This window comes from Mercenaria mercenaria, chromosome 3 (assembly GCF_021730395.1).
Source record: "Mercenaria mercenaria strain notata chromosome 3, MADL_Memer_1, whole genome shotgun sequence".
NCBI lineage: Eukaryota > Metazoa > Mollusca > Bivalvia > Venerida > Veneridae > Mercenaria > Mercenaria mercenaria.
Genome location: NC_069363.1, coordinates 12,680,875 through 12,704,803, shown reverse-complemented (window position 1 = coordinate 12,704,803; position 23,929 = coordinate 12,680,875). Strand labels below are relative to the sequence as shown.

Genomic DNA, 23,929 nt, shown 5'->3' with positions numbered 1-23,929 from the left:
AACTAACAGTTCTATTAAATCTGTATTCACTATATAATTCAAGAATTTTAAAGCTGCGTTTAAGTTTTAAAAGGTCACGGTAGCACTGTTGAAATAAAACTGTATGTCCTTTTACTGAAAGAATAAACCTTAATATATCTTAAGGTGACTGTGTTGTTTTAAGGTAGCAGTTTACAGACAGCGATCTGCATATATTTTAAGGTGTTGATATTAATATTTAAGATAGCAGCCCAAAGGTAGCGAGTTTTACATATTTTAAGGTATTAATTTACTAGTATTAGAAAACGAAAATAAAGTAAAATAAGATGGCATCATCCTTAGCCAGTACTACAGACACTATCAATTTCTTGTGAAAATGTACTGGTGCCATAACATGTTTTACCCAGCTAAAAAACTCGGCACTCTAATGTCACATATTCAAAACCCAATCAGCACACCAGACACCACTTACTAAGGAGAAGACACAAACAAAGGATAATGAAATATTTTATTAAAAGATTTCTATATTGTTTAGTTGCTTTTTAGACTGTGCTATTCTTTAATATTAGTTTCCAATTGTATGGGTAATAACAGTTGAAATGGCTATCTATATTTTTAGTATATCTTATATATATCTTGAAAATAAAACAAGGTGAGTTGGTCTATAAAAATTAGTTTCCTTTAGTGTAGACCGTGCTATTCTTGAATCTCAGTTTCCAATTGTAAGGGTAATAACAGTTGAAATTACTATCTATACTTTTTAGTTTTCCTTTAAAATAAAACGGGGAGAGTGTCGGTCTATACAATTTAGTTTCCATAAGTGTAGACTGTGCTATTCGTTTAGTCTTTTAGTTTCCAGTTGTATGGGTAATAACAGTAGAAATTGCTATCTATATTTTTTAACAGGAGAGATTGTTGTTGATCAATTCATGCCCGCTTTTCATTTTCAAGGAGCTATTAAATGAGCTACCAGTTGCTCTTTTTCAGGTGTAAGGTTATCTAATACTACCTTACATAAATATTTTAGCCTTGTGTTCAGACACTATGAAAACTTAAATACCAGTCTGCTGTATTAGAATACATATCCAAGAAACGAATGTAAACATGTAACATGTTGATTATTTTTGATTTTCACAATATTTACATAAACATTTCATCCCAGTCCTGATTAAATAGCTTATAAATGAACAGTTTCCAATGGCATTTTTACTTCCATTTCTAAAATGTATCCTTTCTTGGCGGATTATATCCGGACATGACTACACTACGGCGCAGTGTTCACAGAGGCAGCATGTACATTTCACAGTCTAAATGGATATTTCTAAAGAAAATTAAAGAAAATAGCAATGAAATCAGTTTACGTCCCTAGTAATTTCACAATTGAGTGGAAAATGAAAGACACAATATCATGCATTTTTACACAAGAACATTTAGGATTTATTCGTATGTGTTTGATAAATGTGCTTCATACGATTTTGTCAGCTTACTATTGTAAAAATCTTTTAAAAAGCAGATAATAAACTGAAATACCTGAAAGAATTTTATAGTGCAGATAATACAGTTTTGCTTGTATCAAAATGTCACAATAGAAGCATAAACATAACAGATAGGATTAGTAAAGGTGCAATTATATTGATCTCTATATGGTGTATAAGGTCAAACTACAATTAATAGTATTCCCTATATATTATATATAAAACTGACATTTTTAAAGAGCTACCAAACATAGCTAAACCCATTTCAGAGAACAAATTCTTACGTAATTTTAAAGAGTTGTGATAAAACTGATATAAAATGAAAAGAAAAGTAGGGGTCATTTATCGTCCAAGAGAAATTTCTCTTGTCATATTTACTTACTGTAAAACCACATCGAAGCCACACTGCTGTGACCTGGAAGTACCACTCATATTAAAACTGAGTTTCACTTTACCAAATACAACCACCTCTCCCATTTTTCTACCAAAATGTCAAAAATACATCCACAATGAAATTTAAACAGAAAACAGCTTTAATTTAGATATCTGTGACCATGCCAAGTAAAAACTTAGTGTTCAAAAACCCATCCATCATTATGCGACTAGACCAGATAGCTGAGTACGCTGGTTCCTATACTAAAATTAGGCCTATAATGAATAGAAGGTATAATTATAGCATATCCGACGCATGCGCAAAATTACTCGAAGACAGGTCAATTGCTTGGGCGTTAAATAAACTTTGCCGAACAATAAACTGCTTTCACAAGTAAGATATTTACAATTTTATTGATTTGGTTTCGTTTCCTTTCGTACTTTTTAATTAAGATTAAAGTTAATATATGTCTTTTGAATAAAACCATTTATGCTCACTGCTTTAACAGCTTTAAAATATCTTTTAATTGTTGTATGTTTTCAATATTGTGTTAAAATAGATCTTAAGTCATAAGATTATTATTCAGAGTACACTGCGTAACCTTGTTTTGGTTTGTATACCAATTATAATAATTTTGTATTGTTAAATATAAAATGCTTGAAACAAATAGTCCGTTTTTAAAGATAGTTCCTACTGTTTTATTGTGGTAAAATACTATTTAAGGAGGATCGATACTTTATTCGTCAAATATGGCATTCCTTCCGATTTTAATGAAACTTGGTCCAGTTATAGCGCTATGGTTCCTATTTGTTTTTCCGTCGTCTTAGAAACAGTACGTAAGCAGTCATGACAAGAACTTCACAACTTAGGGCGCCAAAATGCCCAAAAATCGCCGTTATGAGTCTTCTAAAATGTCTAATTACGATTTAAAATTAGCGAAACTTCACAATTTGAAACTTTAATTAATTTATATAAGGATCAGTATGTTTATCAAGTGATCAATTTGCAAAGAAAATGTCAAATAAAAAAGTGAACTTAACTTTTTCACAATATTGTGTTCGAGACAAACTGTCCTTCCGAATGTTTACGTAGAACGCAACATTATTGACGTAAGAGGCCATGTACGTAAAGGTCACATGCAATTTGATATCTGTACACGTGTTTGTTCTTCGTTCTACGAGAAGACATAATAAGGGTAAATTTATTGTAAACTTTGATAGCGAATCATGCTCATACGTACAACTTGTTGATAAGTGTTACAGTTTCTGGGATTAAAGTGAAATGGTTGAGTAGTCTAATGGGCTCATTTGGACCACGACGCACCCGGTGACCCCTTCTATATTATATGTAAAGCCGCCATATTGGATAATCCGCAAATGAGTGAATTTTCAGAATCGATCATCTGTAAATCTATCCATTATTTTACATAACTTGGATTCCCAGTTTATAACCGTGTAAACGTTTTTAATGTTCAAATCAAAACTCATTTTTTTTCTTACTATTATAATCTATAACACGCAATTTCACTTTATACGGCATATAAGCTTTTACTGTTATTTTTTTAAACCTATAACTTTAAGTTAATAATAGTAACACATATTGGACTTTCCGTAGTTAAAATATAGTAACAGTCCACGGTTCATAACTCATCATATCGGTAACAAACGTTTGTACGCATTCGCCAATTTGATTTATACATAATAAACTCTTGATAAAGTGTAAATAAAAGAGATTTGACAAATTAAACTTTCTTTAACATAACTATGAGATCCCATTTTAACAAGATATATGTTGAATTTGGCATTTACCTATTTCTAAATTTGTGTATTTGTCATTTATTTATTTGACACAATTACAAAGTAAATTCAATCAAGTTGAAGCGGAAAACAGCATATGTAGGTAACCAATCAAGAAATGTTTTGATTAAGATTAACCAGTCAAATCTTGTTTTAATAAAGACATATGATACTTTTTACGTATAAATGGTATGTCATATTTCAAAGAGACGGTGAAGAGAAAGGTTCAGATAAACCGCAGGGACATAAAGGTAAAATATTACACTGATAATAATCTTTTTTTTTTTTCATATAAATATCTTTATGGTTAAACATTCTTTATGATCGAGCCAGGTTTAATGTTTTGCTACAGGTAATTGACCTTATTCACTCAGCAATACGATAAACTAAATAGGCGGGTAGTTTGTAGGATATTTTGTAAACGGGGTTAAGAGGTTTGAAAGTGTTATTCTATCTTTCATATTTGTCCTTTCATGGTTTAAACATCAAAATAAAACAAAAAAAACAAACAAACACAACAAGATTGGATGTAGTTTATGTAAATTTATTTACATGATATTTACAAGACATACAATACAATACACAAGTTACACAAACGAGCTTCTGTTTAGAAATAAAAATATGTATATATGTAAAGATCACTGCAGGTCATTAGCTTTCACCCAGCTATTGAGCTTCTTCGGATAATATTTCCATTGTACAAAATATTGCTTATTTTGTCCTTTTCCTCTTGTCTTTATAATTCTATTAATTTTAAAGCTGTGATCTGGATCGTAGTTCACTTTCTGCATTTCACTCTCATAAAATGTTCCTTTAATTTCTTCATCTTGCAAATCATTCAGCCTGTATACAGGCAAAGTTCCTCTGTGATAACGTTTTGACACTCGGAACACTTCTCCACTGTACGTTTGATCATACGCACGAGTAAACGCATTTCTCAAATATGTAATCCTTACATAGTCACCAATTTTAAATTTGGACGGTTTTAGTTTTGCGCTGATTTTGCCTTTCCTCGGATTTTGTGCAAAATATGCGGCTTATCTCACTTCTTCCTGGTTAGCGTTTTTTACACTGGTCGGTGTTGTTCCAATTGTTTGATTTTAGGCTTAATACTGCACGTTCACTCGTGCTCGCCTTTGTCTCATTCTGTGTTGGCGAGTAATAAGACATTATATTTTTTCATCAGATCTTGTACTGATTTGGCTATGAACTCCTGACCTGAAATTGTACAATTGATAATTGTAGTCATGTCTTGAGAAAAGATGTATGCATTTGAAAAAAAATCCAGGCTGATTTTACTTCTGATTGTAAATAATGTATTTATGTAAAGAAATTTTATAATATGTTCAAGACATATACCTTTGTCAGTTATCATTATTTTCGGCTTAAGGCCTGAATTTGTATAGATGTCTTTAAATGCCTCTGTCACATCATTTCCAGTTTTCTGTTTAAGAGGTTTTAGCCAAACGTACTTGCTGAATGTATCGATAACTAACAGTATGTATTTGTATCCTTTGTTCCATTTTTCAAACTTGACCATATCGATTAAGTCTGCCATCCAAAGGTCGTCTTTTCCGCTACTGACCACATGATTTCTTTGAAACCGTCTTCTCACAGGTTTATGCAGACTGTATGCTTCTTGATTGTGTAGAAATTTCCGGATTCTGTGCATCCCAATGAAATATTTGACTTCCTCTTTTACGGCTTTGTACAACTTTTGTAGTCCGCTGAAACTCGCTGGATGCGGATCAAAATAAATCCTTTTTAAATAGTTTTCCCATTGAGCCATATCTGCACTCTCCAAAATCCACAACGTAAATGAAATAATTGTTTATACATTAAGTATTTTATTCAGTATCAGACTCGTCCTCCTTGCTGTCTTCATCGATTTCCTCGTCCGACAATTCTGTCTCAAACAGTTCCTTAAATTCAGGCTTGTACTTTCGCAGTACACGCTTAATTGCCGATTGAGTGCTTACATTCTTCTGTGTCAATGAATGTATATCTTGTAAAATCTTTTGATGCAGTGTACTGTTTTGAAGTGGCAGAATATACGAATCCAACAAATAGTCGTATTTTGTGAAGAATGTGCGCTCGTTATACGGCTGAATACGATCTTCAGTCATTTCCTGTGCAGACTCCTCGTCTTCTCCGTCCTGTATAAACTGATTATACAATTTGTCGTATTTACCGTCGTTAAAGTTTATAGCTTTTTTCCAGAGGGATAGATAAGCCTGATTTTTTTCAACGTTATCTTCCATTTTGCCATCACTGCTGTATTCTATTTTTCTTTTCTTTGGTTGCGTAGTGTCGTTATTTTCTGCACACCACCCTCGTTGTACATGGCTCTGTACATCGTGCTAAGAGTCGAACAAAAGTCCACAATAGTCGCAAGCATTTGTATTTTCAGCCATAATTTCACAATTATATCCTGCGATGTCCACAGTTTGACTTCCGACTGACAAATGATTTAAATCTGACTGCTGCTCGCCATTTATACAATTTCGATCTGATTCTGTCATTTGATTGGTCAGTTCTGTAATGCTTTCGTTGTTCTTAGATTTTCTGTCTATATTGTTGCTTTCTCAAACTTCTTTAAAAAGTATTCACTTTTACCAGGGTACATCTGTCTCGCTAATGTGATCATAGATTGTTTGTCCACCGGGTTATTGAACATTACCAGGTAATGACAATTTCTTCTCTTTGTCGGATCCTTACTAGCGTATAGGTTTTGATTGATGGAAATCACCGACAAAGATCTATGATGAGATCCTTCTGTGAACAAATCCGTGATTCTTCTGTCCTTTCCAGCCTCTGACATCATATCGTCTAGAATTAGCAAGTTATTAAACTTTGTGTCAAAATATTCGTCCTCGTCTATGTCCGATGGAATGCCTTGGTAGAATTCCACATGGGGGTAAACTGTGCTTTGTGGTTGCCATCTCTTGTAAAGCCAAACTATTCTCTGTACACTAGGCTTAACTCTTTAGGTACGATTTTGGAGCAGTTCTTTTATAAATGTTGTTTTCCCACATGCTGAAAAGGAGTAAGTTTCAGCATTATAAATGTTCGAGTAAACCGACTGGTATTACAAAAAAAAATATATGAAAAAAGGAAACATAGTTAGGTTATATTCTCACTGGTAATCTTTCTAGGATCGTAAATAAATGTTTATAAAAGTCAACAAACACTGAAAACAAAATATATACCTGTGGGACCAGAAATGATCATGGTAAAAGGATGCTGGAGAATAGTTGGATCAATTTCCCGTGACGCTCCCTGTGGAGCTCCTCGTGGTGCTCCCTGAGGCGCTCCCTGAGGCGCTGCTTCCGGAGCTCCCTACGGCTCTCACTGAGGCACTCCTTACGGAGCTCCCTGAGGCGCTTCTTGTGGAGCTCCCGGCGCTCTTTGCGGAGCTCCCTTTGGCACTCCCTGTGGCGCTCCAAAATGCGCTCCTGATTCCAATTCAGGCATATGAGTTGAATTTCCAAAGCGTTCGTCTTCTTTTAGATGTTTGTTTCTTTTATGCCGCACCATGTTGTATCTACTACAAAACGTTTCACCACACTCCAGACAGTTAATTCTATCCATCTTTACACTGCGACGTCTGTTATGAAAAAAACAATAGAGAGTTTGAGATTTCAAACTTCGCCTTCCCCTTCAACGTCTCTCATATACATTTTGGGTAAAACGTCACCGATATGCGTGTATTTTATTTATATCAAACGTTGCTACTAACGTTTTCCATGTAATATCACGTAAGCCTAAGACTTCTCTTTATTACTATGCGAAATAAAAAGCTTAGTTTTAGGATTTCTGCTCATTAAGTTATTTGATTATCCATATATATAATTAGACTAAATTTGATGCGAAACACTATCAATAGGTATAAGAATAACGAAGTTTTGTATAGCTAATGATTTTAACTAAATACATTGAATTGAACCTGGAAGTTTGAAGTTATCAACTGAGTTTGAGAAACTTTGAGATTTTGTTCAAACTTTAACTTCTACGGCATGTTTGTGTCTCCAGGCGGTATCGATTTTACCAGATGGGCCTTTTTGTCGTATAAAGTAAAGTTTTGAACGTCCGAAGATGTGATATCACGAAAGTCGAAACTTCATTCTTTTTACATCTACTCTGTCCACATACTCGGCATCAAAGACTGAAATCTGGATGGAGGCACATGGCATGACAGTCATTTTACTTGAAAAATAAATAATTACGCGCGATTATCATTTGGTGGAACATTTTATTTTCACATCCAAATAAAATCAATCTTTTGCTGTCGGACACTTAATACGACAATTGCGTTTTAATTATAAACATAAAATGGTACTAGGAAGACGGAAAATTCTTCTGAAGTATCAGACAATTTCAGATCTATGATATCATAATGAGAGACGCTTCCTGTCAGCCGTATGGGATAACTCCATTCTTTAAATGCACTTAACCAGAGCCCGGCAGAGGGACATTGTGGGTTAATTCCCCCTTTGATTCTTACATTTTACAAAGAAAGTCGGTCTTGAAAAGCGGTGTGACCCTACCCTACCCCTACCCCTCTTCCCAACCCCCACCCCCACCCCCCTGAAATGGGTGACCCCCTCTTTAATGTTGGTATCCCTCTAACCAAAATTTCTGGATCCGCAGATGCTTTACTTATAAAATAGTATATTAAAATCATATTGTGCTGTCTGAGAGTTTGGCATTATACAGAGTCATACAAAGTGTCATTATCACGTTGATATGATCATTATAGGTTATAAACTTTGTATGTGGAAATATGCACGAGTTCTGCAGCGGTAATTTTGCGCGACATTAGGAGCGCAATATTGTCCACGGAAGAACGAGTGCACATATCCACATACAAAGTTGATAACCTTTTTATTACATATCCACTATCAAATGATTAATTTATTTCTAAATTATCGTTCTGTCACGAAAGACAGGAAAAAATACGGAAAAAAATTCTCCGAAAACGCAATAAACAAATCAAATTGATGCGCATTAATATTTTCCGCGAAAATGACGTCAACTTCTTGTAGCAACGTGCGCGTGTACGCCATGGACGTCACGCGATTCTTTCCATTACAACGTAAAGAAAACATTCCACGTCCTATATAAGTCCAACTCATGACATAATTATAACTTTCATTTCATTTCAGTCTGATAAATTACTACGTGCCAGTATCTAATAGGTCAGATTAATCAAAGTGTAAAAGTAAACAAAATTTGCATAAATTACAAATTAAACAAACACACAATAGCAACAAATATCCAAAGAAACGAGATCCGCAATGGACGGGTCGTCAGGGGAGGTAACTAGAGTAACGGATTGGGACTAGTCCGATATGAAAGCGTTCAACGTCATGATATGAAAAAAATATTGCACGATCGCGGTCCATTGAAACCCATTGGAAAATAATTTTAGGTATGTAATAATCATTTTTATTTCCTCTCATGTATGATTTACAATCGTGCATTATATACTGACTATAATGACATAATTTTATATAAAACCTAAATATTTGGAGCTCAGCTGCAAGACTAACGAGTTTTTACATTGTTCACATTGTTTTATCGTTTTATTTCCTTTTTTTTTATTTTTTTTTTTTTTTTTTTTTTTTTTTTTTGGTAGTCGCTCTAATATCCATGTTGTGATTATATTAATTGAAATGCTTTTTTATTTAATTTTAATTTTTTAATTTTAAAACCTCTTGTAAAATTCCTGCCCTTTCGGACAACTGGTATCAAAATGCACGAAAAAAACGATCATAATTACGGATAAATTGAATAGGCGGATTAAAAGAAGTAAGGTTCATTCAAATGTTTGAAATCTCAAGGAATTTTAATCGAGCTTCAACTTCATACGTTAACTTCGCAAGTGACGTTGAAGGGGAAGGCGAAGGTTGAAATCTCAAACTCTCTAATAATGCAACTCTACCAACTTATATATGCATTTTCGATAGGAAATTAAAACAGCCAATCAGATCGCTTTATAAGTTCAAGAAACCCTATAAAACGTAATATTAAAGCTGAGTCTTCATTTTCACTACAGATTTCACAAAGTACACAGACATGGCCTATCAGTGTGAAACGTGTGGAACTAAATTTCAGAAGCTAAGTCAGCTCTTACATCATCGGCGAACAGAAAATCTTTGGCAGAAGTATACCTGTCCCAGCTGTAAAAAAGTGTTTACTAGAAAAGACAACTTGGAGCGTCACCTGAAAAAGCATTACGATGAAAACAACCATCACTGCCCAGATTGCCTATGTGTATTTACCAGAAGGGAAGCACTTGATGAGCATTTTCATCAACACTATACTCAGTCAGGTGGTGCGGCATCAAAACGCACTTTAGAAGACAATGAAAGGGAAGGCGTTCCTGCCAAAAGAGCAAAACTAACTGCAAAAGATAATTTAGATCTATTCTACGATATAAAGAAAATAACAGAGAAAAGGATAGAAAAGTTCAAATCGACTGCAACATATTATAAAATTTCATTCCATGATTTGGAAGTATCAGGACTTCAAAACATTCTTCAGTCACTGAAGATAATGTTTCAGTCCATTCTTGACAATGTGATGCGGGATATATCTTCAACAGATTTAGTTAAAGTGTCACTGGGTAATGTGGAACTGGATTTCCCTATTGTATTGACATTTATGAAGCGATCCCAATTAACTGTGGAGCGTCTGTTGTCGGAAATTGAACGTGTGTTACAGTCGTATGAAGAATTTGTCCTTGACGATACACTGTGCAGATGCCAGTAGGAAGTGGTCATAAACGACAGCCTTTCGTCAATTTAGACAAAATGCTTCAGGACAAGAAATGCATCATACAGATTCAGAACAAAGATAAGTTGTGTTATGCTCGGGCATTGATAACAGCAATTGCACAAAAAGAAAAACATCCGCATTGGAATAATATACGACAAGGCCGTGACATATAGTACCAGCTTGCTGTTGATTTACATCAAAAGGCAAATATTCCATTGCAATCATGTGGAATGGAAGAAGTTAAAAAATTTCAGAATGTCCTACCAAAGTATCAGATCATTGTGTTATCAAAGGAACATTTCAACAGTATCATCTATGAGGGTCCAGAAGGAAGAATTCCAGTTTATTTATATCTTCATGGCGGACATTTTGATGTTATAACAAAAATAACTGCATTCCTGAACAGGAGTTATTTTTGCCAATTGTGTAAAAAGGGGTACAATACGAAAGAAACACACAGATGTAATAATCCTTGTCCTTACTGTCATCATATACACGAAGACGACTCTGAGGATTGGATATTCTGCAGTGACTGCCATAGATCGTTCAAAAATCGAATATGTTTCCAGTGGCACTTACACAACACAGACAATGGAAAATCCGACTGTGGATTGTACTTTAAATGCATTAAGTGTGATCCGGCAGTCAATACTAGATTACACAAGAAAGAACACATCTGTGTAGAGAAGTATTGTAAAACGTGCAAGGACTTCTTTGAAGAGGACCACTGCTGTTACATGACATCTGTAGACCCAGACGAGAAACTCACAGATAGTCAAGATGAAACAAAATACATCTTTTTCGATTCTGAGTGTACACAAGATGATCAGATGCAATGTGAACGCGGATATATGCCTGGGGTAAACAAAAGATGTGTGAATTGCAGCAAGGCTTGTTGTGGTTCATTTGAACATTGACCCAACTTATGCATCGCTCATAAAGTGAGTGACATGTGTATAGAGGGCACTATTTCTTCTACATCTCATTGTAGCCAATGTGGTCAAAAGAACGCATTTTTAAAGGCTCCTCTGCCGCTTCTCTTTTTTGCCAGTGGTTATTTTCTGAAGAAAATGCTGGGAGTACCGTCATATGTCACAATTATAAAGGGTATGACTCATCCGATTCTGAGCTACCTTCATGATAACGCTGTACTCCCAGAAGTCATAACAACGGGTTCTAAATACATGTCTATTTATGTTCCAGTGTGCAACGTAAGATTCATTGATTCATTAAATTTTATTCCTATGTCACTGGCGGACATGCCTAAAACTTTTGGAGAGACTGAAATAGCTAAAGGATATTTTCCACATTTATAGAATAGAAGGGAAAACCAGTTCTCAGTTCTCCAGTGCCTGCCTGAATTAAAATACTATAACCCCAGCAGCATGAAACCTCAAGTAAGACAGCAGTTTTGGCGTGGTATTCCGAGCACAAAAATGAATCTTTTGATTTTCAAGAACAACTGATCAGTTACTGTAGAAGCGACATCCTTCGACGATGTTGTCTGAAGTTCAGATCATTGTTTATGGGGTTAACGTCCAAAGAGGGAAGAATTGGCATTGATCCGTTTCAAAGTTGTATTACAATAGCATCCGCGTGCAATTTAGTTTTTAGAACCCTATTTTTACAACCTGAAGACATTGCAATTATTCCTCCCCATGGTTACAGGCCCGAGGCTAAGCAGTCCATAATGGCTTATCAATGGTTATCGTATTTGGCACATGAAAAAAACATCAATATCCAACACGGTAGAAATCTGGGTGAGAAACAAATTGGTCCATACAAAGTTGTCGGTTATTATGAAACAAAAATGGGCGAAAAGGTTGTTCTAGAAATGCATGGCGATTTTTGGCACGGATGTCCCAAATGTTTCTCGAAGTCCACAGTTAATCCTGTCAGTGAAAAGACCATGGGCGAACTATATTCAGAAACCATGGAAAAGCAAAAATATCTTGAAGAACAAGGCTTCACATATGTTTCCAAATGGGAATGAGAATTTAGAAAAGATATCGTGAAAAATGCTAGCCTTAGAAATTATATTGAAAACCTAGAGTTCACTACCCCTCTAGAACCAAGAAATGCCTTTTATGGCGGTAGGACTGAAAGTTTCAAACTTTACGAAGAAGCTTCAAATACGAAGCAAATCAAATACTATGACGTCACATCACTATATCCTTTTATTAACAAGACTGGAAAAATTCCAATTGGTCCCCCTCAAATAGTTACTGATGACTTTAAACCGTTAGACCAGTACGAAGGGTTAATAAAATGTAAGATTGTGGCACTAAGAGGGCTCTATATACCAGTCTTACCTGTCAAATTTAATGGAAAGCTGCTGTTCAGTTTATGTCGTACTTGTGCTGACAACTATCAGCAATCAGTTTGCGATCACTCTGATGCAGAACGTGCATATATAGGTACATGGGTTACTGATGAGGTAAAGATGGCTATAGCTCAAGGGTATAAACTAGAAAAAATATACGATGTTTGGCATTTTGATACGGTTTCTCAGTATAACGCTGCCACAAAATCTGGAGGAATATTCACTGATTACGTCAATACATTTCTAAAGATAAAACAGGAGGCAAGTGGTTGGCCTGACTGGTGTAAAACTGAGCAACAAAAGAGATTGTATATCAGGCAATACTATGATAAGGAAGGCATATCATTAGAATACGAAAACAATAAAAAGAACCCGGGCTTGCGTTCAATTGCCAAACTGATGTTAAATTCTTTTTGGGGCAAATTTGGACAAAGGTCAAATCTCACTCAAACAACCTATATTTCTGATCCCTGTGACTTTTTTGAAATGATGACAAATGATCAACAAGTGGTCAAAAATGTTAGGTTTGTTAACGAAGGATATGTCCAGTTAGATTGGATATATAATGAGGATTTCATTGAAACATCCTCTCGAACGAATGTTATCATAGCCGCATATACTACAGCCCAGGCCAGACTCAAATTACACAGTTTTTTACAGACACTTATCAATCGTGCTCTATATTGCGACACAGATTCTATCATATTTACAAGCAGTCCGGGAGAATGGGAACCCTCACTTGGGGATTATCTTGGAGATTTAACAGATGAAAATCTTGGGAATAGTATTACCAAGTTTGTCACTGGTGGACCTAAAAATTACGCATACACTTGAATCTCCTGACAAAAGCGGCAACTCCTCTATATGCAAAGTACGTGGAATAACACTGAATTACAAAAATAAACTTGCCATAAATTTTGATACCATCCAGAAAATGGCCACTGGCAAAACAAATACAAAAGTGATAAAGGTTGTTGATGAAAACAGAATTGGTCGAAATAAAGAAGTAGGCCATATTATCACAAAAACTGAATGCAAAGACTACAAAATTGTGTTTGATAAGCGAGTTCTTAAATGCAATTATGATACCCATCCTTATGGCATGTAATTGAATTTGAATGTAAGTCACTTGCATTTTGTACATGTACATACTAAATCATACTGATTAAAATATCACTACGTTTATGTTGTATACAAATAAAGTATATATGTATATAGTATGCTTGTCTTTGTTCTTTTTTTTCTACTGCATTGTGCAACCTGTACTTCATGAAACATTAAACCAAAATAATTATTAAACCTCATAAATCTAACCTTGTACTATACATTGACCTTCCTGTATTTACATTCTCGTTCATTAGCCCGTACATTACACTATAAGTACCGCACAGTATTATGGCGTTTTTATTTTTAGCAACATCATGAACATGTTTATAAACAATCAGTCCTTAGCAATCTCTTTTAAAAGAAAAGATATTGAAATTAAGATCAATAGTTGGCTTGATATCGCAGTAGGTTGAGTGGATACACAGGTAATCATTTTGTAGTTATATTTTGATGGTTCGAACCTTGCATCCGTCATTTTTTATATTTTGTATTTAATTTATATACTTTGTGTAAGTTTGTTTTTCTCTGATTTCCAATTTTTTCACGAACGCCTCAAAACATTAGATCATATTCAAGAAATCTTTTTTAAACATGATTACGGATTCATTTGCGGATTATCCAATATGGCGGCTTTACATATAATATAGAAGGGGTCACCGGGGGCGTTGTGGTCCAAATGAGCCCTTTAGACTACTTGGTTGTTTGCCGCATCCACCCGACTCACAAGAATTGTGCCTGTCAAAAAAAAATTACCCAAAATGTACGAACATTTTTTTATTTCTGTTTATTAAATATTCTTTTCTTTTGTCACGTATCTTCTCGTTGAAGTTGCAGTCTGGATCATGCTTTAAATTTCATTGGGAGCGTCGTTGATCGCCGAAAGAATTATGTCAAGTGCAATGACGAGAATGGAATCGTGCCACCGATTATTTACTGTACCTCATACTTGAGATGTCGATGAAATCCGTTGAGACCGATTTGATTGTTCCATTTTCTCGCCGTGTATTCAACTGGCACGTGAAGTTTATAATGCAAGTTTATGACTTGAACTCATGAATATTCCGTACGTTTCCGTAATTAATTTTCGGTGTCCGAACCTAAATAACGATAATCATTAAAAAAACAATAATATACATTTATTGGTTAACCCTTTAATAGCTTATTATAGAGATTAACAAGTTGATATTTGATTTTCTCTGGAATGGTAAACGAGAAAAAATAAAAAGAACTACACTGATTGGAAAGAAACTTAACGGGGGAATTGAAATGATTGATATTGAGTCTTACATTAGCGCAATTAAAATTAAATGGATAAACTCCCTTCTAGATGAAAAACAAGCTAATTGGAAAATATTACCAAACTATTTCTTATCAAAGTTCGGATATAATTTTCTCGTATTCTTTATGAATATTGATAGTCCAAAAAGTATTAATACAGCAACTCTACCAAAGTTCTATCAAAACCTTCTAGACATCTGGATTAATTTGAAAAACAAAGAACGGTATCATTGTAATACCTGTTACGATATTAGAAAGGAAATACTGTGGGGTAATAGATTTATTAAACATAATAAAAATGCTTAATATTTCCAACATGGATTAGATAAAAATTAATTTTTGTTAATGATATTATCAATGATAATGGCGAAATAGAGGCTAATTTTATAAGACAGAAATTATTAAATAAAAATAATTGGATTGCAGAATTTAACACATTGGTAAACGCTATTCCAAAAAAGTGGAAAAGAAGTTTACGGTCTGAAGTTTCGTGTTCAACACACGTAAAACTGAGCTGAAAATTAAAATTGGAAATGACGATCTTAAGAGTAGTGACAACAAAACAATATATAACCATCTAGTTTCCAAACGATGTACAAAGCCATATATACATGATTATTGGAAACAACATCTTGAATACGATATCCAATGGAACACCTTCTATGAATTCATACACTCTTTACAAGATAATAGAATAAAAGAATTCAAGTATAAATTAATAAATAGAATATTTCCATGCAATGAAACACGATACAGGTGCAAAATGTTAAACTCACCTAACTGTTTAGTTTGTAACCAAGTGGAAACTTATGAACATGTTTTTGTAGAATGTCCGAGAATAGATAACATATGGGCGGATGTCTATAATGTACTTAAATCTTGCGGCATATGCAATAATATACGACATTTAAAAACTATTGTTATAGGCTATAAGATTTCAGATCCGACCTATTATTATATTAATACTATATTGTCTCTTGTCGGATTCTGCATTTATAAAGCTTATTTCCTTAACAACTGTCGAGAACTTAACTATGATATTGTTAATCTGTTTAAATCTGAATACAGAATTTATGTTTAAATATCTTACCAACAGGATAGTAAACAATCTTTTCACACTTAAATTTCATGAATATGCAGAATCATGATATAATAACAGAGAATGAACTACATATTTATTTATTTGTGCCATTTTACTTGTGTATACACTTGTTTTTGTACAATGATTGATTAAATAAAATAAAATTATAAAAAAAAAAATAAATAAATAAAACATTTATAGATAAAACAGTACAACTCAACATTGTTTCACAAAAAAAGTATCCAGAATAAATTGTGGGTGAGAAAATTATTAAATGGGGATAAAAGAAAATGAAATCATTCAAGTTTCTTATCTTCTCAAAATCATGTATTGTTTGAACGTTGATGAAAATAAATGTAGTAAAATGAAAAAAAAATAAAAAAAAAACAACAAAAAAACAAATGTTTATTGATGAATTTATCAAAGACGTAGAATCAAGTGGACTTGGATACTGTACGTATAACTACAACATGAGCCTCCAAACTGTTGCAGACGACATGATTCTTGTGTAATTATCAAAAAAAAAAGGTTTAGACAAAATGATGGAAATGTGTTATAATTACTCGTGTAAATGGAGGCTGGTAAATGATAGAAGAGGCGTGCACTAAGCTCCGTGGAACTCTCCAAGTTCACTGAATCCAATTTCTACAAGAACTATATACTCGTCAGTAGTGTTACTTAAAGCTTTGCATGGCTGTGAATTGTGGTCCATCATAACCCAATGCGATATTTCAAAATTTGCAATTTCTCATCGGTTTTGCATCAAACTCGCACAAGAACTTAGTGTAAGCACAAGTACAGATTTTTCGCTGTATGCAATAAATGAAGATAGTATTGAAGGGATAATTGATGCACGCAAATTACAATTGTATGGCCAGTTGTGTAGACTACCTAATAAATCTTTAGCTTAAAAAGTGTTCATAAACAGGCTAGTTAGATATATAAGTGAATATTCACACAGTGACAGCATGAAGGATTTATTGCTGATATTCATCAAATATTGCAAAAGTATGGTTTATTGTATGTACTTGAAAGTTATAAACTCTCTGGCTTATTCCCTGCAAAAGTTCCGTGGAAGAAAATAGTGTACCAGAATGTCACTCTTGTGAACCATGTACAAAGACTATCTCGCATCAGCACAGTCAGTGAAATTCCAGTAACCACCAACCTGTTGACTACAAACAGCCCGTGTATTCTCTGGTCGGTGTGCAGAAAAAGGCAAGAGTTAATGCCCTTATGTAAAATTGCTGTGCTAATTTTAGGTTATATTGTCTCAAGGTGTTTTCCAACACGATTTGTACAAGCAATTATTGTTGGCTTGGTTTGTAGATAACTGCAGCATTAAAACTTAATGATTTGCAAATTTCAAGGTGCTGGAAGTACTTCGTAAAATGATTACGGAGTAGTTATGTTTCAAAAATTTGTGATGAGCCGGCATGTTTTGAGTGTGGGGTGGGGCACAGGGTTTCCATGCGGACAGTTTTTGTTACGGCATATCATGACTGATATCAAGAGAAACCAGTGCTCTTATCTGTACTGTTGGCAATATTCAATTTTGTCAAGTTTTATATCTAAATGTTGGGTTTAAAATATTGTCCAACTTAGATTACATTTTAAAAAAAAATTTTTTAAAGAATTTAATTGTAGTCAAAACGGATACAGTTTCTTTTTTATTGGTACAGTTTTGGTAGTTTAAGTGCTATCATTGTACTAGTTACCTTTCGTTTTAGCCTAGCCTAGCCTATCCTATCCTATCCTATCCTATCCTATCCATCCATCCACCCATCCATCCATCTATCTGTCTATCTATCTATCTATCTACGTCGTCCTGTGTACATGTGATCTATAGATCAATAAATCACGAGGATTCTGTACAATTGTGTTACTACATTGTATTTGTACGACCAAAGAAAGATTCGACTTGTTTTAGGGAAAAGTGATTTTCATACAGAGAATTCGTTCTCAATTCAAGCATGGTTTCGTTTCTGCTTAGTTTTAAGTTAGCTGCAATGTATCCTACATTTCTTTCTCCGGTCCAGTTTTGGTGCGAATTATATGAAGTTATTGTCCGAAAATGTCTATATAAAATTGTTACCGAGTGGCACGCTGGCGTAGTGATAAGCTCTTCAGCTTTTACGCACGTTACTCTTAGTTCGAATTCAGTTCAGATTATCCTTTTCAATTCAATGTAATGTAATTGTATCCATATTACCTGTATTTTTTGTGTGCATTGTCCGTTTAATGAACAAAACACTTGTCCGACTCTTGTCGACATTTCGTAGAACGGTTTTGCGGAACTATTACATATGTGTATGAAGAAGAATGTTGAATAGTAGAGTAGTTTTTCATAAAAATGATCGAAAATCATGATAACTTCTGTTAAGTTCACATATGAAATACAAAACGATATGCTTACACAGAGGATTCGGTCCTACAACATCGAGATGGATCTGCACATCCGATATTATGTTATTAACCCTTACCCTGCTAAATTTCTATAACGAACTTATCCATCTTTCAATTTGGACAGTACCATTAATTGTCAAAAGGGGTGCTTCCCAAAAAAAGATACTGGCTGAGTGGCGAACAGTGTAGACAATGATACAGCCTGCACGGATTGGTCTGCACTTGTCGCAAAGGCAGAATCACTGGCGGCCAGCAAGCTATTTAAGGGTTAACTAATAAATGTAGTTTATTGTTTTTTTAATGATTATCGTTATTTAGGTTCGGACACCGAAAATTAATTACGGAAACGTACGGAATATTCATGAGTTCAAGTCATAAACTTGCATTATAAACTTCACGTGCCAGTTGAATACACGGCGAGAAAATGGAACAATCAAATCGGTCTCCGTGGATTTCATCGACATCTCAAGTATGAGGTACAGTAAATAATCGGTGGCACGATTCCATTCTCGTCATTGCACTTGACATAATTCTTTCGGCGATCAACGACGCTCTCAATGAAATTTAAAGCATGCTCCAGACTGCAACTTCAACGAGAAGATACGTGACAAAAAAAAAGAATATTTAATAAACAGAAATAAAAAAGTGTTCGTACATTTTGGGTCATTTTTTTTTTTTGACAGGCACAATTCTTGTGAGTCGGGTGGATGCGGCAAACAACCAAGTAGTCTAAAGGGCTCATTTGGCAATCGTGCCACCGATTATTTACTGTACCTCATACTTGAGATGTCGATGAAATCTGGTGACCCCTTCTATATTATATGGACTATTCAATCGGTTGCAATTAAACCGTGAGCGGTAAGGCGGAACATGAATAGATAAATAACTGGTGAAAAAAAGTCAACAAACCTCGTAATTTTGATGTTACTATATTTTCATTTTGTTTTACACTTAGAATTCTTTTTTTATGATTGCTGTTAATTTGTCTTTTACTTCTTTGAGCTGATTTGTTATATTTCTATATAGCCACGCACTTACTTTCCGATTTAATTACCTGTTATTTTATTACACGCGTCTTTATCAAATACCAAGGTATCGAGAGATCAAACAAAAAATGATAAAATACCTATTGAAGTAAGGTCAACAAACATTATATTTTTCTTTCATTCTACATTTAAATTAAACAAAAAAAAATACTGTTTTCATATTATAGTCAATTTTATTTATTTTCTTGAGACATAGCAAGAAATTACCTCCTCCGCATTCGATAATAGTAATCGCTAGATAAAACAAAGTCATGTTTACAGTTTAATTGTCTTTTTCTTTTTCATCCACCTTAATAACGTTTTCGTATAATGAATATTCTGGGCTGATTTTTTTAACCTTAACTTTCTGCCAAACGCTCGACCCTCTGCACCGGCTCCTCGGTGTCTATCTGTAGCACTTTTTCAGCTCCATCCTGTCGATCTGGTGCTGTATCCATTATTTCTGGGGGTTCATATGTTTTTAGAAATTTTCAAACAGGTACTTCCTTTTGCTAGTCGCGTACTTCCACGCATCCTCAATAGGTTACCCATCCATCAACTCCAGATCTGATGCCGTTTCCTTAATGGCTCTATAAATAGGATCTTCTTTAAGAGCACTGTACAAACGCAAAGCGTTAGCAAAGGCTTTTGCTATCGTTTTCCTATATTTGTCTCTCCATTCGCGAAAAACGCGATTCCAAGCTGTATCTATCGTGAGACTTTCCTCCTCCATATAGCTTTGAACTCTTTCAATGTATTCCGGTTGCCACTTTTCAAACGTTAGGTCTATAATGATACTCCACGGATGCTCTGTTTCGTCGGAGGAGGTATTATCATCATCCTCTCTATAGTCATTTGTGATTGAGAATTCATTATCGCTCTCATCATCCGAGACGACTATTTCCTCTGTATTGACCGATTCACCGTTTTCATCGTCGTGCATCGTCTTCTTATGACGTAACTTGTTATCTCGTCTGCTAAAAATCTTGCTACAAACGTCACATGTGCACATCTCCGCGGCCGGCTAAATTATTCCGTCCTCCAATCACTTTGAGACAAATATCGCACTTAAACAGCGCACTCGGCGTCCAAATTACGAATGAGGAGGAGTCATATGTGTACTCATTTTAATACTGAAAGATTGTGCTTTTATACACATTTTAGCATACACGTGTATTGTTGTGAGGGAAGTCTGTATTGCTGTGAGGGAAGTCTAAATTGTTGTGAGGGAGGTCTGTATAGTTGTGAGGGAAGCCTACATTAATGTGAGTGTAGTCTGTATTGTTGTGAAGGAAGTTTGCATTGTTGCGAGGAAGTCTGTTTGTGAGTAAGGTGAGACGGAGGACTGTATAGATGTGAGGGAAGTCTGTATAGTTGAGTTAGCCGTGAGGGAGGTCTGCATAGTTGTGAGGGAAGTCTGTATTGTTATGAGATCGGCGTGACGGATGACTGTATAGATGTGAGGGAAGTCTGTGTAGTTGAGAGGTAGGCGTGTGGAAGGTCTGCATAATTTGAGGGAAGTCTGTATATATGTGAGTGAGGCCTTTATAGTTGTGAGGGAAGTCTGCATCATTGTAAGGGAGGCATATATATATATATATAATTAATTCATGAAAAAGACCACGATACGGGTGGAAATATTAAAAAAAGGGTTTTAAGGAAATAGCCAAATCCTTTTGAGCTTGTATATTTGATTTATTCCTCAACCGGTTTCAAAAATTATCATCAGGAGGGTTAAAAACAATGTGGCGTCCTTTGATGTCGTCAATAGAAACAAGGGACGGCACTGTTAAATGAATGACGTCTAATTAACTAACGAATAAAAATGACGTGACGTCGTTGTAAAACATATATGTCAGGTATGATTTTATGTGTCTCTATTTAGTGAAGGTTTAAACTGTCTTATAAACGTTATTTCTCGTTGTTTTCTACTGACTATACTGTCTGTGAACATTTTGAAAATGGAAATATTTTATATTTCGGGAACTTAGCTCCCGCTCAAACGTCAATATGTTCGCTTACGTAAAGTACCCTTTTGGTGGCGTCTCGGATGTGTTGGTTGTGTAAGGTCACTCTGTTTCGAAGATTTGAAGTTTCACCGATGTATTCTTGTTAACCTCCCTACGTTTTTCACATCGCAGGATATTGATTGGTTCACCTCATCTAAATGTGTATGAGTCTCCTTCTATAATATGCTTGCACAGAACACATTTTGAGTTGTTGCATTTACTTACTACTGGTTTTCTGATGTTTTTGGTAAATTTTGCTTTTTTTAATATCTTTTTAAGATTTGGCGGTTGTCTTTTACTTTTAATAATTTTGAAGTTTGAGAGAACTTTGTTCATCCTTGGGTCTCAATGTAGAATACTAAATCATGTCTGATTTGTCCAAATATTTCAGGATTGAGTGGGTTAAAGGTGCTGACGTACGGTATGGTATCTATAGCTAGCAGTGGTGATTTGTTAGTTGTGTCTCCCACCACCCCCCCCCCCCCACCCCCCTCTGGGGGAGACATATTGTTTTTGCCCTGTCCGTCCGTCCGTCCTTCCGTCCGTCCGTACGTCACACTTCATTTCCGAGCAATAACTGGAGACCATTTGACCTAGAACATTCAAACTTCATAGGGTTGTAGGGCTGCTGGAATAGACGATCCCAAGTGTTTTTGGGGTCACTCCGTTAAAGGTCAATGTCACAGGGGCCTGAACATTGAAAACCATTTCCGATCAATAACTAGAGAACCACTTGACCCAGAATGTTGAAACTTCATAGGATGATTGGTCATGAAGAGTAGATGACTCCTATTGATACTGGGGTCACTCCGTCAAAGGTCAAGGTCACAGGGGCCCTGAACATTGAAAACAATTTCCGATCAATAACTAGAGAACCACTTGACCCAGAATGTTGAAACTTCATAGAATGATTGGATATGAAGAGTAGACGACCACTATTGCTTTTGGGGTCACTCCGACAAAGGTCAAGGTCACAGGGGCCGGAACATTGAAAATAATTTCCGATCAATAACTAGAGAACCACTTGACCCAGAATGTTGAAACTTCATAGGATGATTGGTCATGAAAAGTAAATGACCCCTATTCTTTTTGGGGTCACTCCGTCAAAGGTTAATGTCACAGGGGCCTGAATATTGAAAACCATTTCCGATCAATAACTAGAGAACCACTTGACCCAGAATGTTGAAACTTCATGTGATGATTGGTCATGTAGAGTAAATGACTCTTATTGTTTTAGGGGTCACTCCGTCAAAGGTCAAGGTCACAGGGGCCTGAACATTGAAAACCATGTCCGATCAATAACTTGAGTACCACTTGACCCAGAATGTTGAAACTTCATAGGATGATTGTACATCAAAGTAGATGACCCCTATTGATTTTGGAGTCACTCCATTAAAGGTCAAGGTCACAGGGGCCTGAACATTGAAAACCATTTCCGGTCAGTAACTTAAGAACCACTCGACCCAGAATGTTGAAACTTCATAGGATGATTGTTCATGCAGAATAAATGACCCCTATTGTTTTTGGGGTCACTCCGTTAAGGTCAAGGTCACAGGGGCCTGAACATTGATAACCATTTCTGATCAATAACTTCAGAACCTCTTGATCCAGAATGATGAAACTTCATAGGATGATTGAACATGCAAAGTAGATGACCCCTATCGATTTTGGGGTCACTCTGTTAAAGGTCAAGGTCACAGGAGCCTGAACATGGAAAACAATTTCCGATAAATAACTTGAGAACCACTTGACCCAGAATGTTGAAACTTCATAGGATGATTGAACATGCAGAGTAGATGATCTTTATTGATTTTGGGGTCAGTCTATTAAAGGTCAAGGTCACAGGGGCCTGGTCATGAAAAATCATTTCTGGAGAAAAACTTGAGAACCACTTGACCTAGAATGTTGAAACTTAATAGGATGATTGGACATGCAGAGTAGGTGACCCTGTTTATTTTGAGATCACTTGATCAAAGGTCAAGGTCACAGGAGCCTGAACATGGAAAACAATTTCCGATAAATAACTTGAGAACCACTTGACCCAGAATGTTGAAACTTCATAGGATGATTGAACATGCAGAGTAGATGATCTTTATTGATTTTGGGGTCAGTCTATTAAAGGTCAAGGTCACAGGGGCCTGGTCATGAAAAATCATTTCTGGAGAAAAACTTGAGAACCACTTGACCTAGAATGTTGAAACTTAATAGGATGATTGGACATGCAGAGTAGGTGACCCTGTTTATTTTGAGATCACTTGATCAAAGGTCAAGGTCACAGGAGCCTGAACATGGAAAAC

At 35.3% G+C, this 23,929-nt stretch overlaps 1 protein-coding gene across 3 annotated transcripts in view; it reads left to right on the top strand.

The window, feature by feature from the left end:
* Positions 1 to 2,080: 2,080 nt before the first annotated feature.
* Positions 2,081 to 23,929, top strand: part of LOC128555496 (PR domain zinc finger protein 5-like) — a 35,464-nt gene continuing 13,615 nt past the window's right edge. The window contains exons 1-2 of one of the 3 annotated variants that reach the window (XM_053537887.1): positions 2,148 to 2,220; positions 9,682 to 13,957. In XM_053537887.1, coding sequence (XP_053393862.1) covers positions 9,702 to 10,397 — 696 coding nt within the window. In that variant the 5' untranslated portion in view covers positions 2,148 to 2,220; positions 9,682 to 9,701 and the 3' untranslated portion in view covers positions 10,398 to 13,957. Of the gene's footprint in view, positions 2,221 to 9,681; positions 13,958 to 23,929 lie in introns of those variants that run through there. The other 2 variants (XM_053537886.1, XR_008370111.1) reach the window with 2 other exon arrangements.